Consider the following 12,513-nt stretch of genomic DNA (forward strand, 5'->3'; position numbering starts at 1 on the left):
CCTGTTCAGTGCGCCTGAACTTCCTCAGCTGTGACACAGGTGCATCTTTTTTAAATATAGCCCTCCATTTACTGCATACAACTATTTTCATAGCAAACTGTTCCTAAGTGCAGCCTGTTAGCTGGGAAAATCATAGAAATAATTATGCAATGGATGCAGTATCTGAATGACTCTGGATGTTTGCTTTCCCTGGCTTGGTTAGCTGTTTTTCCAGTGTTGAAAACTGTCGTTTGTCTGGATTCTTCAGAGCATCTCTCACCAGAGCTGCTTTTTGGAGCAGCGTGAATTCAAGTGCCCGGAGAGCTCCTGGGGTTAGCCAAGAGGAGACTACTTGGAAAGAGTTCGCTTAAAGTCGCTTGTACAATCTAAAGCAGTCTCAGTTTGGGGGGAAGTTACTGCCCCTGATTAATATCAGTTCACATGTGATTTGGATTTTGTTGGTCACCAGCACATTCTTGCTCCAAACATCTTGGTCTAGGAGGGAGAGGTCGATTTTGTTAGTTAGATAATAGGCTTTTTATTCCTCTTTCTGTGCTTCAAGAACTTTCTCTATATTATAAGGGGTCTGAACATTGTCTGTTGCATTGGTTCCTAGTTTAATGCCGCTGCCTTAGTTGTAACCAGCAGTGAATGTAAAATTTGACATGGCTTTTTGGGAAACGATTCTGCTGCAGATTGGCACTGAGCTAAGGGCTGGCACAGAGCAGATCTTCAGCGCAGAAATAGGGAATCAGGCCACTCTTCCAAGAATCCTTTTTATTCTGACACTTTCAAAACAAGTCTGTTGGCTTGTTTTCCCAAAGTCCATTAAAGGTTTTTCATAATTTTTAAAAACAACACTAAAAATAGTAATCATGATGTGGTTCTGTAGGAAATAAAACTATTATGATTAACTACTCTAAATACTGGTTTTAGCAGCACCCAGCTGTTTTTTTTTTCCTTAGTCCTAAGATGTTTTCTATTGGTGGTACATTAAAATATAAGTGGCATGAGTCACCTGGTTACCAAAAGAAGGTGACTGAGGGTAACTCGTCAGGTATTTCTTGCATTGGTGTGTCTTGGAGAGGTGTGTTTGCGGCCACAAAATGAAATGAATGAGGTGCCGGCGGGCTCGGGCGGAGCGGGGGACACTAGGTGGAGCGCTTGGTTGGGACCGCGCTGCCATTGCCATCTTCACGCAACGCTCTGCCTCGTGATTTGGTTTCAGTTCAGCTCTGGCGAATGGATTGCAAAAGATGCGGCCCAGGCAAACAGAATCAGCTTAGAATTAATGCCTATCAAAAAGCCTCGCGCGAGAAGCGGATGTTAAATGTCCCTTCTGTGTACGGTCTGTTACAGCCTGTGATGGCGGGGGATGAATGGAAGCGAATTCCTCACAGGTCAAAAGTGCAGGGCGAACTTTGGCTGTTTGTGTGTGTTTGTGTTTTTGTTTCTTAAATATGGATCTCTGCTTGCTTGCCGCTAGAGCCAAGTAGAGCAACTGCTGAAAAGGTTTTCACTGGTGGCCGGTTGCGGACCAGCGCAAACAGGAAACGCGAGGTACAATAGGAATGTTTGGTGTGCGGAGGTCGCGCAGGAGTTCGAATTTTTTCAGAACTGTAATATGTGGCTTTGTCACTTAATTCTTACTGGGGTGCTCTGGAGTGGAAGAGAGCACGGCAAGAATTTCAGGCCATGAAAAAGAACAGAAAACTGCCTTTGAAGAGAAATGAGTTGAAAAGACAGTGTTCTTATTGACAGTGCTGGCTTTAGAGAGCCAGTTTGAGTTTATCTGGGCTTGAGGGTTCAGTGTCTTGCTTTTGTTCTGAATTGGTTCCAGCGTTTGGCTTTGGTGAGGGGTCACATTCTGGCCTCCCGAAAGTGTGGTACTTTGCAGCTGAAATGAGTCGTGTTTTGGCCCTATGTGAACTGGTTTATGTTAGAACCTGAAGGTTTAAAATCCAGACACCTTGTGCAATAATGAGCCCATTAGCTTTAAAAAAAATGTTGGTGGTTTAAATAATTGAAAAAAAAAAAACAACCCAACAAACCCTACCCAAAACAATACATAAAACAACCCATAAATAAAAAAACCTTTCCCTGCCAGGACTACTGAAAACTTTTTAAAATCAAACTTAATTCCTTTTAGTTATCTGGTTCCAGGAACTGAGCTGCTTGTAAGGACACTCATGATAAGACTTAAGTGCTTCTAAAAAGAAAAGCTCACAAAAGAGGTCTTATTCCACTTGTGTGAAGTAGACAGAATAACTGGAAATCCACAGAACTCATTTTTTTTCCCTCCATTTATTTACTTGTGACTTTAGTACAGGAGTATTCTCATAGTAATTGTCAGCTTCAGGAGAAGTCGTGCTCTTTCCATGAGGATTGTTGAGAACTAGTACGAGTAACCCAGAAAACTATGGGTTCTCTGTGTAAAGGAAAAAGTGAGAAACAAAAGCTGAGCTGCCTCAGGCAGGTGGGAGGGTGCAGCAGTGCTCCCCTTCCAAGTGCTGAATTATTTTTGTTAAGTGAGGTGTTCATTTTCAGTCCATACTGTTTCTCAATTCACATGTCAACTTGCAAGCCTTAAACGAATGAAATAAAAAATGGTTCTAATATCTGGGCTCAGATTACTGCTGTTGACCTGATTAGGTGGTTGAAAGAAAAATATGGTTGGTACAGAAGACTGAAATTAATTTTAAAGTAAGTTGAAATGGATCCTGTTTGTGTGAGGGTTGTTTGTGTCTGTTGCTCTCTCGTTTGTTTCCTTCATGCCTTTAAACTTACTTCCTCCAGCTGTCCTAAGCTTTTTACAATGAACTGAAACATCCTGGAATACTTGAATCAACATATAATTAAAAAAAAAAAAAAAAATCACTTTGGTAACCACCTCTTGATGGGAGCCCCTGCTTACAGCTCACATGGGCTCTGTTCTGCTTGAAACTGCAGCACTGATATTAATAATGCACTGGGTAGAGCGTGTAGTGTCGAGTTCAGTAATGAACTGGAAGAGTCCGATGAATTAAACTGGACACTGCTGCCAGATTAGCTGTAACCTGGGTGTTTCTTCAATGCATTTAAAAAAAAATCTGAGCTTAAAAATGGTGTTTTCAAGGAGAAGTATGTCCATTTGGAGTCTTGGTTTACTGTCCGCTGTTGTACATGTTGGATACCAACAAATACGCACAGAGAATAAAACCAGTGCCTCTGGTTTACATTACGCTGTGGAAGAGCAACCCCTTCGACTGCTGCAGCTCAGTCTGAGGGACTGTGGCCTAAGCCCCAAGCCCCCACTCTGGTGCGTTAATGTGAGTTGAAACTGGTGGTGGTTTAAGTTCTGCTGGGCGCGAGCCTGCCAGCTACGGCGCAGACACCGCTGGTCCCGCTGTCCCGCTCCGAGGGTGGTAACCTCCGCGTAGGGGCTGGTGGAACAGCTGGAAGCAATAACCTCCCGTATTGCCCCACCGTGGATTGCTGGACCTCATGAGTCAGAGCCCAAAATGGTGTGACTGTGAGTTCCATATATGGCCTCCAGTGCTGCTGAAAGTGGTGTACGTCAGAGTCTGGACAGTTTATCTAAAGCTGGAACTGTGGCAGTAAACAGCTAATGTGAAGTGCCTCCATCTGTGCAGGATTAGCTACCTTACCTCGACTTTTCAGAAGTCCACAAATATTGGTATCATTTTAATACTTAAGCTATATTGAACGTCTTGGCCAGCTGTAGCGATTTGAACTTGCACCAAGCTGAGGAGTTAGTACGATGATCGATACGCTGTTTTCTTCTTTTTGAAGGTTGATGGACTTTACCTTTTAGATGCTGACACCTTGTTTTCATTATCTGCTCTCGACTTCCTCGTTGCTGGTTCTGAGTCTCATAACTGCTGGGAGGTCACGTTATGCTTTCTCCTCATTTGCTCCTGGAGACTGCTCTTTTTTTTTTTTTTAAATTTATGCACAGCCTGAACTTTATACTTTTCATGTTACCGCTTCCTTGAACAGGCTGGAAATAATGATAGCAGTGCAAGGCGGTCTCTAATTGGAGACGTTAAAGCCAATCATCACTCCTAGTGTCAATTTGAATAGATGCTGTGATTTATTCATCAGAAATAATAAGTGGGTGGCTAGGGAAGGGCAAGGAGAGAATGCTGACAGATTATTTTCGTATTCTGTCAGCACCAGAGTATAAACTTAGATTCTTCCCATTGTGCCTTTCCCTGACATGTGTCTGTTTGCTCCTATAGAAAGTAGCGTGGGCACAGCCTTACAAAACGTCTGCTTTTTCATGTTACTCCTCAAAGTAGCAACGTGGCCCTGTTACGCTTGCGGTGGTACCACATGCCTGCTCCCTCGGTGGTTCTTGTTCAGTCATATTCAGAGCTTGTGGCTCATCGTTTGGAATTTCCATCAGCTCTGCACTGTGGGGCAAGGCTTGACTGAAGTGGGAATAGAAACTTGCTAACAGACACATGACTGTAAAATTAATACGTTGCATGAAATGCCGTGATGGTCTGCTAAAACTGGCCCTGACTGCCTGGTGGATGCTTGTGTCACTCGCGGATGCTCTAGGTACGGGATCCTTCTTCATTCTGAGCCCCGTTTTACAGCCAGCCCTGCATACCAGACATTATATAAAATCACGAGACGTTTTAATCTTGTAACGCAGACAGACAGACTAGATTGAGATATTTCAAGCTTTTCCCTTTTAATCACAGAGCCGTTTTCTTTGTGGGTAGTTGTCCACTACTCGCAAAGATAAAAAAGATGCTGTAACTTGGTGTTACTCTCTTGTGAGGTGTAATGACTTCATAGATAAGTATGAGATGAGTCGCAGCCTGGAGCAACGCTTGCAGGATGTTTCCCATGAGAAGCAAGCTTTTGTTTTTCCAATTTATCTTAATCAAATATAGCATGACATGTTTCCCCCCTGTGGAAGGGCTGAGTCTTGAACCCAGTATGAAAAGCAGCGTATCCATGGAGGAAAACAGATTTTTAGTGCATTAAGTTCAGCAATGAGTTCACTGTAATATTTTTCTTGCTGGCAGACATATCACTTTTCTTTGTGAAATGTTTCTAAATTAGAGACAGTCTAAAATTATATCCTCCCCAAATATGAAAGGTTAAAATTAGATGTAGTTGTTCTTGTGCCCATGTCGCTTCAGCAGGGTGGGTGTCCTGTGAAGGGGCATGTGAGAAACCAACATTTCGTATGGAGCTTGTTTGCAGCTTTAATTGTGTTCACAGTCTAGGTGCACAGAATGATTAATAATGTGAAAATATGATTCACTTTTAATTGGATATTCAGTCTTTTTTCCTTACGCTAAAGACTTTTCTGTTTTAAGTATTATACATATCAGCGTGCCTTTAAGGATTTCAACATCTTGAATTTTTTTTCATGTGCCTGCTGTCTCTTTCCACTTGCTCTGATGAATTTCCAAGCATAACTCATAGATAAAAAGATACACTTTCTAGAAATTTCATAACACAACATTTAAAGTAACTTATTTCTAAGGATTAGCAGTGTCTGTTCTAACTTGGGTGCCTTCAATCACTGAACTAAAGCTTCTCTGAAGGCCTGGGAGTTCAGGAGTTTGAGGTTACCTTCTAAGAGACATGAGGGTTGTAAAGCTAGGGATTTCCAAACTCCCCTAAATTACTATTGCTAAAAAATAGATTTATGTTGAGTTGATCTTGATGACCAGATCTTGTCTTGTTGGATTTGTAAATTGTACAGATATTTCTAACAAACCACATTCCAGCCTAACCACAGGCTCCTTCTGGTCGTCAGTAGTGGCAAGCAAATGTTTCTCACCCGAGTCAGCAGAATGTTTCTCAATTTCTTCTCTGTTACCCTTGTTAGTGCCTCCTGCAATTAAAAAAAAAAAAAAAAAAATCATTGGAAGAGGGTGAGGGAAAGACAGTTGGTGTTCAGGATCTTACATGCCTTGAATTTCAGCGACTCTTCCTGGTTTGGCAAGCAGCGTGTCTACTGAGTCGCCTGGTTTTAGTATTTGTTGTCTGGTATGGCAGTTTTGCAAACGCTGTTTGTAAAGGTAGAGCCGCAGTTAGAGTCAAACAGGGAATGTCTTAGAGGTTTTCCTGAAGTGTTGAAATAAACCGAGCTACTGCAGAGAAGCAAAACACCCAGGATATTTACTGCGGCCCCATGTGGAGAAGGAGGAGGAGAGGGTGGATGAGGTATTATTTGTGAAGAGGATTAAAAAATTATATGAGAATCAATCCTTCTGGCACAGGGAGGAGTATAAAGAAAACATCTGAGTGTTTGTTGACTGGGATTTTCCAAAGGTGGCACATAAAGCTCATTTGAAGTTGGTTCCCTGTTCCGTTCAGAGTTAAACCATTGCTATTGCTAAATATAAAGCAAAATGGCACCTCTCTTATGAAACATGCAGCGACCCTCCCAGCCTTCCTCCCTCCCACCCCCGTTGCAACCATGGTCCTGTTTAGCCAGCCATTGTTTTGAGGTGCTTGGTAACCATGGCTTTGTGAAAGTATAATGCTCTATGTAAGCTTCCAGGGCTGAGCTAGAACAAAAGCAGATGTCAGAGATGTTGCATGCAGCCTGCCAAGCTGTGAGACGTTGTCCGTTTGACTAGCAGGGCAGCTGGGCTCCGCTGCCGGAGGAGGACACAGGATTGTTCTGCTTTCCTTTGGCTCACTCCAAGTTCCAGTACTCCACACTTCATCACTGTAAATGAACCGTTTATGCTTTATTTCTTATTCCAGTTAAAATGTGGCTTCTGTGGGTTCCATAACTCCAACTTTTTTCCATTGTAGAATTGTTTACATTACAGTGGAAGAATTATGTTCAACTGGCGCAGTCTTCAGGTGGCTCATTGGCCGTTTACAGCTGCTTTGTGAAATGCCTTTTTTTTCCATTGGCTACTTGTAAAATTTTTCCTTTTGCAGACATTTGTTGAGACTGGGAGAGCTCTGTTAACAGGAGGCGATGTTTTGAGACCGTTAAGCCATTTCAAGGATGGCAACTCTGAGAGAAGCTGCTCATGGCTAGAAGCTCGTGCAGCAGCCTCCTGTTAGGCGTTTTGTCATTGCGTGTACGGCGGTGTTCACGCACCGTGTGTGCAGTTTGAGAAGAAATGCTGGTAATGCTGTCACTGAAGCCTTGCAAGGGGTTGGGGGCCTCACTGTAGTAGTGATTAAATTTGTCTTACTATTATAAAACTGAAACTAAGTCTCCCACCACAGCTGGCTGTAGTTATACTGTATTGTGGCATGTCTTCCAAATTTTGTGGAACTGAAAATCATACTTCTTGATTCACACACCATATCTCACTGCCTTGGCAACGGCCTTACCTTACTCTCAAGGGAACGTAGGAAATGGTCATTTACAACTCAAGTACGTGGGGATTTCCTCCATGCAAATTTGCTATTCAGGAGAATTTTACTGCAAATTTCTGCAGGTGAAAACCATTAATTTAAGGAAGGTGGCTTGAGACCTTGTGTATCCCAAGGCAGCTGTCAGACTGGGGAAGGGCAAGCAGGGGATGGGAATAAATTCCCTAAGTTTCAGAGTATGGAAGAGCAGAGAAAGAGGTTCCTAGGTTTGCCATAAATGTACTTCACAATTTTAGGAAAGTTTCAACTCATTGCATCTGTCCTCGATGAGTAAAATAGAGATACATTATTTGTTTAGATATGAAGCTGCTGGGGACAGGGATGATCCTGCTACAAGTACCAAGTTGTCATCCATTGCCATTGGGGCCTATAGAAATGTTGTCAGTATATGTTGTTCGTCATTTGTTCATCTGTTCTTTGTTCTCCCTGCCATATCAAAATCACTCTCGTGTATCAACTTCTGGATCTCTTCTTCTTCAGCTTTACTTCAATGAACCTTTTTTTCTTTGCGAGAGAAGCTGTGCCTCATTTATCATCTCAGGAGGCTGTATCTGTCTATTCATATAATCCAAAGTATGCCAGAGCACTTTGAACCAGTCTCCTGTAAAGTAACAAGGAATAAATAAAATCATTTCCTTGGTATGAGAGCAGCTGGCTTTTACCAATTGCATGCCAGGAGAATGGGTCTATTTTGAATTGTTTACATACAACAGTAGTCACAACTGTCATACAAAAACATATAACTGATATTTTTTCAACAGTCTTATTTCCTTGCCATTAAAAAATTAGTTATCAATGTAATTGCATAAGTCCAATGCTCTGGTCTCTTCAGTCGGACCTGAAACGTTGATGTGAGTGAACCCAACTAAAATCATCTTCCCAGCAGGTCTAGAAAAAGCAGTGGAGCCTCAACTTTTGTGTAAGACCTGCTGTGGAATTTCACCCTTTAAGGTGGAAATGAAGCCCAAAGGGTCCTCTGAATATGCCTCTGGCTCCTGCATTTCAAAGTGGGCTTTGGAAGCCTTGCGCAGGGGAGTGGCAGTGATGAAGTCTAGCACACTTTCCCTCCTTATTTTGTAATAAATTCAAATTTTATTTTGGGGGGGGGGGGGGGGGGGGCATCAGGCTCATTTATTGATCTAATAAACTAATTTAAAGTAAAAAACAGAAGAAAAGTGGTGACAATGTTTCCCAACATGTCAAAACCCATCAAACCATTAATAGCAGAAGTTCAGGTTTGTGTAATTTGTTCTGCACATAAAGAAAGCTTTAAAATTTATTTAAATCTGTGACTTTATGAAAAGATCTTAGTGTAACTCAGTGCTCTTTTTTTTACCTTCTTCCCCAGACAGTGTTTCCCTGACCTTTTGCTAAGTGATTTCTTTTTTAGCTACACCGTCTAGTGTTCAGGCCCTACGCTATTTGAATTGCTTCTTTCTTCTTTTGTATTAAAATAATGGCAATGCTTTCAGATTTTTAAAGTATGTAGCAGTTCGGTTCTTGAAGAGATTTTTATGCTAGTTTTATTTGGAGGTCTGTCCAAAAAACAAACGCTTTTGATGCAAGATGGAGGCTCGAAGTAATTCAATTATATGGCATTTAAATAACGTTTACATTTTGAATTATATTTCAAACCACTTTTAGCAAACAGCAGGAAGTAATAGTTTCTCATTTACACAGAAAACTGACATAAATTAAGCAACTGATTTGTGGAGAAAGATCCAAAAGTGAAGAAGTTCGCTGTAAGATGTCAAAAAAATCCCAGTCATTTTTTAAAAAAAATATTTAAATGCCTCCATCCTCTAAAAGCAAGAGCAGGGAAAACACCTGCTCTAATAAAGCTGCAGGCCATAAATACCTTATGGAGAACGTTTTAAAGTTTTGAAAATTTTCCTGTTTTTAAAAAAGCAAGAATTCTTATTTCTCCTTGGCAACCTCGTACTACTGTACAACGGCATGGCAAAAGCTGAAAGGCTCCTTAACCTTCCTCATGGACCACGAGACGGGTTTTGCTTGGGGCTTTTTTTTGGTTGGGTTGTTTTTGGGGTTTGTTTTGGATTTTCTTGTTTGTTTTGGGGCCATTTTTTTGTATGTTTTGAAAGAACATTAATAGCTCAACATTGCACTTCAGATAATCTAAAAAAGCCCCAGCGTTTTACTTATATGACATTATTATTGGCCACAGTGAGAAACGCTAAAGTTTAGCCTAGATTCCTTGCATCAGGGACAAATCTAGGGTTTTAATTTTAACTTTTATTATAACTAACATAAAATGCATTTGGAATTACTTGTGTTTTTTCAGGGTCCACACATAGCATCAGTTACTCTTGCTGCATATGAATGTAACTCAGTTAATTTTCCTGAGCCTCCTTACCCGGATCAAATTATCTGCCCTGACGAGGAGGCGACTGAAGGATCCATCTCTTTATGGGCTATCATCTCAAAAGTCAGGCTGGAGGCCTGCATGTGGGTAAGGTTTGGTTTATAAAACTTCAGCAATTTTAATTTATGCGCTTGCTTCAGCAATACATAAAAATTCCCGAATGAGCGAAATAATGATGGCTTACCCTGCCAACAGTAACACGTGTATCTGCAATACAAATAGCTGCTTTCCTGGTCAACCTTCTCTGTACTAGCTCTGGATAATTTTGATCTCCTTTAAGGAGAAGTAATAGGATATTATTGGGCTATCTTTTATTAGCTGCAGTGTTGACTGCTCTTCTAAACACTAGCGGAAAACACTCACGTGCTGCAAAGCTGTTGATGTAAAAGGTAAGTTTCAGAAAGGGTACCTGCATCCCAAATGATCGTGCGGCTGCCAGGTCTTACGCTGCAGCAGTTGAGCAGTAAATGATTTCAAAGATTTTGAGCCTGTAACTTGAGTGAAGTTGCAGTTACTCATACAAAGGACTCTGGCCCTAATACCAGAGCTGAAATGTTTTTCTGGGTTGCCTCAATAGATTGGATTAAATAGAGCATTATGTTGCACGTTTTTATGTATTTTATTTCTCCGTCTCTTTCCATCAAGGCAAAATTTTCACGTAAGACAGGAAAGGCCAGTTAGCTTTTAGGTGAATCAAGGCCTTAGGAAACAGTCGTTGGAACTTCCTCTCTGTTTTCCTTTTTTTTAGCTTTTGCGGCTTTTTATAGCAGTTTGATTTTTGGAGGATTTTGGTCAGCTAAGATGTCTTTTTTCATTACATTTAGATTATTTTGAATCACAGTTTACACAGATGCATCTGCTGTGAACTGCGTGCCAAATTAGCTTTAGTTTACTACTGACTTCCTGTTCTGACTGATTTAATTATTACATTTTTGGTTGTCCAATTTAAATGTAGAGAGAGGAAATTCTGGAACTACATGGTATCTGTTGTCTGCCCTTGTATTCCTTCTAACGATATAAAAAGATATATGAAGGCAACCTTGGTCACTACAACTTTTAAAACTATCAGCAGCTGTCTTACCTACAAAAATTCCAGTGAGGTTGTACACATTCCAGACTGAAGTAATGGGTAGCAGCACCAAAGTCAAAATAGTAACAGAGAAAGTGAACTTACAGCGCTCTCAAGAAGCAAAATACATCTTAAATTTCAGCCTTTCTAATAAGACGGCAGAACTGCCTGAATGCTTGATAAGCAGCTAAACATACAAGTACTTACAAGGCCATAAATACAGGATCTCTTTTTATTTTCTTCCTCGTCCCCATCTGCCTAAGTTTGTTTCACGGAGACTAGAGTAATAAAAATGGCATTTACAATTATGTTTCTAGGGTTGCAAAATAAAAATGTAGCTCAGGGTAAACATCCATTGCTTAATCTTCAGCATGTAAAATAACTGAACTATGATGGGAATTAAGTAGTTTAGGAATGAGTTCAGAGTTGCGAGCATGGAAAGCTTGTGTCCTTCTGAGCAGCCGTGAGGGGGAACAAATGGTACCTTCGGTCTCTCATTTGAGCTGTGTTTCTTGGTTCAGGCAAGTGAAAGGACAAGGGAACAGGGCCATGCCAGAACGCTCGTACCCCACTCTTTTCCCCCCCTCCCTTCTTTCTTCTCGCCTTCAAATTCACTGTCAGCTACCTTTTCACTGAACTCTGTCTCCACTAGATCTTTCCCTTGGGAGCATCCTCTGTCTACCAGTGGTGTCTAGTGTAATGTTATGCTTTCTTGGAATGTTTCATGAGTACATAAACATTGCTTGCTAATTTCCTGTAAGCCAAATCAAGTTGGCGATTGCTGCTGCTTCTTCCAGTATGTTTCTTTTGTCCTAATTCCAGTTCACTTTTTATGGAAGCTGTTGAAGAAACTTATTTTTTTATTCTGTCACTCTTAAACCAAATGTCCATCTTAACAGGAAAGTAACAGTGATCTCCAGAAAGTGAAACAGCTGATTATTTTGCAAATCAAAACCTTAAAAACTTATTTTCTGCTTTTAAACTGAAATCAGGAACATTAAGTTTAATTCCCAAACTGGTTATGATTGAATGAGCTCACAAATTAATTTTTTTCCATAATGGAACCAGCAACTTGTAATTGGATCTAAAACCTGACCTCATCATGGCAAACCCTGGATAAATGCAAAAGAAAAGGAGTTAACGGTTGTATACAGATGTGCTCCTAACGCAGCACATGCAGCCCTGCGAGGGACACGTACAATAACACCAACAGCCTATTTCTTTTAGACTCGTAAACTGAAATTATGTTGAAAGGCTCCAAAGTGAAATCTGGCCAATCTCCTTGATTGTTTGGAGGGAGACAGGAGGGTGGTAGCAATATAAGTTTTCATGTGAAATGTTGAAAGCAGGTCGGTCCCAGTGGGGGCTTTGCAGACCTCTGACTATAAAGCTACCCAGACTAAGCATCCTGCAAGGTTTGAATGCGGGGATTTATCTGCACAAGGGATTTGATTCAGATCACAAAAACATTGGCGGCTGTTTCAGCCAACCTAAACCAGCTACAGTTTTTTCCAGAGATTAAAATCATTACTAGTCCCCTGCATGTCAGTGATAGCCATTTTTGCTGATAACGAGTATTACAAGGATTAAATATCAGTGTATCTAAGGAATTATTAGGTGAAATGAAAATGATGCTTTTTTTCAATTGCTATAAAAGCTGGCTCCACCAGTCCTGGCCTGCAGAAGGACTCTCAAAAACAATCTGCTA

At 41.0% G+C, this 12,513-nt stretch overlaps 1 protein-coding gene across 8 annotated transcripts in view; it reads left to right on the plus strand.

Annotated features, from left to right (window-relative positions):
* Positions 1-12,513, plus strand: part of VMP1 (vacuole membrane protein 1) — a 68,836-nt gene that overhangs the window by 19,374 nt on the left and 36,949 nt on the right. For 7 of the 8 annotated variants that reach the window (XM_064467832.1, XM_064467837.1, XM_064467835.1 and 4 more), the window contains one exon: positions 9,656-9,823. The exons of the other annotated variant lie outside the window; for it this stretch is intronic. In XM_064467832.1, the coding sequence (XP_064323902.1) occupies positions 9,656-9,823 (168 nt within the window). The remainder of the gene's footprint in view (positions 1-9,655; positions 9,824-12,513) is intronic. 8 annotated transcript variants of the gene reach the window in all.

The sequence above is a fragment of the Phalacrocorax carbo genome, chromosome 17 (genome assembly GCF_963921805.1).
Source record: "Phalacrocorax carbo chromosome 17, bPhaCar2.1, whole genome shotgun sequence".
NCBI lineage: Eukaryota > Metazoa > Chordata > Aves > Suliformes > Phalacrocoracidae > Phalacrocorax > Phalacrocorax carbo.